At 55.2% G+C, this 2,905-nt stretch overlaps 1 protein-coding gene across 1 annotated transcript in view; it reads left to right on the forward strand.

Annotated features, from left to right (window-relative positions):
• LOC105514463 (endothelin-converting enzyme 2-like) overlaps positions 1 to 1,840 on the forward strand; it is a 9,887-nt gene extending 8,047 nt beyond the window's left edge. Inside the window, exons 2-3 of the mRNA XM_011945836.1 lie at positions 565 to 848; positions 1,375 to 1,840. Of these exons, the coding sequence (XP_011801226.1) occupies positions 565 to 848; positions 1,375 to 1,662 (572 nt within the window). The 3' untranslated portion in view covers positions 1,663 to 1,840. The remainder of the gene's footprint in view (positions 1 to 564; positions 849 to 1,374) is intronic.
• Positions 1,841 to 2,905: the final 1,065 nt, after the last annotated feature.

The raw sequence follows: 2,905 nt of genomic DNA on the forward strand, positions 1-2,905 counted from the left end.
ACCTCGTGATCCGCCCGTCTCGGCCTCCCAAAGTGCTGGGATTACAGGCTTGAGCCACCGCGCCCGGCCTGTTCTTAGTTCTTAAGTTTAATGCATCACATCTTGCATATGGCCTAGGTATTATTATCTTCATTTTTCTGAATAGGATATCTAAGTTTTAGCCAGGCGTGATGGCACGCGCCTGTAATCCCAGCTCCTTGGAAGGCTGGGGCAGGAGAATCACTTGAACCCGGGAGGCGGAGGTTGCAGTGAGCCAAGATTGTGCCTCTGTACTCCAGCCTGGGCGACATCTCAAAAAAAAAAAAAAAAAAGAAAAAAAAAATCCATGTTTCTAGTATTTAAACAACTTGTCCCAGCCCACACAGCTAGGAGTGAGAGAGCCAGGGTTTGCACCCAGGCCTGTGCGATTCCAAGGCTTGTGCTTTTTCTGCACTCTACCACCTCCTCTCAGTACTAGAGGGTTTGGACTGAGATGAAACAGGGCCAAGAGCGGATAGATATTCAGGGGGAGGTGAGAACCAAAACTAACGTAGCTCTTTCGCCACCCATCCCCTCCCACCCCAGGTTGCGGGAACAGTGCCCTGAGCTACGAGCTGTTCCTCGGAGGCTTCCCTGATGTGACCAGTGTGGACTACTCATCAGTCGTGGTGGCCGCCATGCAGGCTCGCTATGCCCATGTGCCGCAGCTGCGCTGGGAGACCATGGACGTGCGGAAGCTGGACTTCCCCAGTGCTTCTTTTGATGTGGTGCTCGAGAAGGGCACGCTGGATGCCCTGCTATCTGGGGAACAAGATCCCTGGACCGTGTCCTCTGAAGGTGTCCATACTGTGGACCAGGTGTTGAGTGAGGTGAGGGAGCAACAAGAGAGGAAGGCAGATCAATAGGTGGGGCTGTGGGGTTGAGGTTTCATGGGACTGGAAGAAATCAGAAGCCAGAAGCATGTTTTGGAGCAAGTAGTGGGTTGTCCTCGGGAGTGTGGCTCTCTGAAGGAAGGGAAGGGTTAAGCAGGGTCGAGATTATAGAGGCGACTGGAATAGCCAGGCTCACAAAGGCTGATGTGTGGCTACCGGGTTGCCATAGGGATGTGGTAGCCAGGTTCCTGATGGGTGACAGAGACTGCCAAGGTGAGCAGTTATAGGAAAGTGGTGCCCCTATACCTGATATCACTCCTATACCCCTCCCTGAATAGAATATAGCCCTAATCCCAAGGAATGGCTGGGGCAGAGAAAGTGGCTCACTCTTGGCCATGGAAAGCCTGAGCTACAGATGTGGGGTGGTTCCTGAGGTTTGACTGGGAGGACATCTGGAGCAGTACTGACCTTTGAGAACCTGAAGATCCACTTCTCACCAATGGCTTCTATGTCTGCCTTGCAGGTGAGCCGCGTGCTAGTCCCTGGAGGCCGGTTCATCTCAATGACTTCTGCTGCCCCCCACTTTCGGACCAGACACTATGCCCAAGCCTGTTATGGCTGGTCCCTGAGGCATGCTACCTATGGTAGCGGTTTCCACTTCCATCTCTACCTCATGCACAAGGGCGGGGACCTCAGTGTGGCCCAACTGGCTCTGGGGGCCCAAATCCTCTCACCCCCTAGACCTCCCACCTCACCCTGCTTCCTTCAGGATTCAGATCATGAGGACTTCCTTAGTGCCATTCAGCTATGAGGTCAGAGCATGGTCCACCCTTCCTGCCATTCTGCCCTGGGCTCCTCAGGTAGTTGGAATTCCTGACTCAGGACTTGGGGTTGGGTCCAAGGTGCTTACATCCCAGGGGCCTCATGCCTAAGATAGAGGGTGGGAGCGAACCCACATGAACCAATACACCCCATCTCCAACTAGATCCCAGATTTCTTGCTTCTTTCTTGGGTTCCTCAGTTCTCTCCTGGGTTCCCCAACGTCCTCTGCCACCACACCAAGCCAGCAGTGATGCATCTCCTGGGGCAAAGCTCAGCATAACCCCTCTGCATCCCAGCCAGCCTGGAGACCTTTCTCCCTGGGGCCTGTTACTGATCCTCATCTAGCCTTGATTTTTCCACAGGAGACTGCAGACTTTGAACCTTGATTGCTTTATGTTTCTCACCCCAGCTCCATCCCCAACACTGGTGACCAGTCCCACCTGAGTTGTATCTGTACCCAAGGAGGCCACATCATAATGATGTACCCAGGCCAGGCTGGCCTGCCTGTCTTACTTGACAACCATCCCTCACCAGCAACATGCACCTGAGATTCCCAAGTACCTGCCCCCCCTCCCATTTTGGCCTGGCTCCTGAGACCTAAGCAGCGGCCACACACACACAGGGAGGTCTGTGTTTATTCACACACTCCTGGTACAGTGAGGATGGAGGAGCATTTACAAAGGGCACCCCTGGGTTGAGAACATCTCCGGGGCCATAGATGTCATCCAGAGGTGCAGAGCAGTCCCCAGTTGGGTTCCCAGGGGCAAGACGCAGGGGTCCAAGGTAAAATCGGATCTGGGCCCTTGGAAGGTGATGATACCTTGGGGAGAAGGGGTCTGCCAAAGAGCCTCCTGGGGTCAGGCCTGGGCAGACTGGCCATGTGGTTGGTAACCGTGTTGGGGGGCTTGTCTCACCCCAGCCTCAACACCCATCCTATCTGCCAGGCGCAGAAGAGCGTGGCCGAGACTGAGGGGAGGGCAGGAACCATGAGCAGAGCCAGTAAACAAAGAGTCGGATATAAAAATACAAATGTGCTGAGGAAGTCCCTTAGAAAGAGGCTGAGGCTGGGGTCACGCCAGACAGGGGTGGGGGTGAGGAACGGCCCGGAGGACTGGTCTCAGGTGGGTAGAAAGCTCATGCAAGTACGCAGCCAAACATCCCTGGCCGCTCGCGGTCCGACACCGGCGGCCGCCCGGTCTGCAGACCAGACTGGCCGGAGGGGGGCGGGGCAG

This window comes from Colobus angolensis, unplaced genomic scaffold (assembly GCF_000951035.1).
Source record: "Colobus angolensis palliatus isolate OR3802 unplaced genomic scaffold, Cang.pa_1.0 Scaffold245, whole genome shotgun sequence".
NCBI lineage: Eukaryota > Metazoa > Chordata > Mammalia > Primates > Cercopithecidae > Colobus > Colobus angolensis.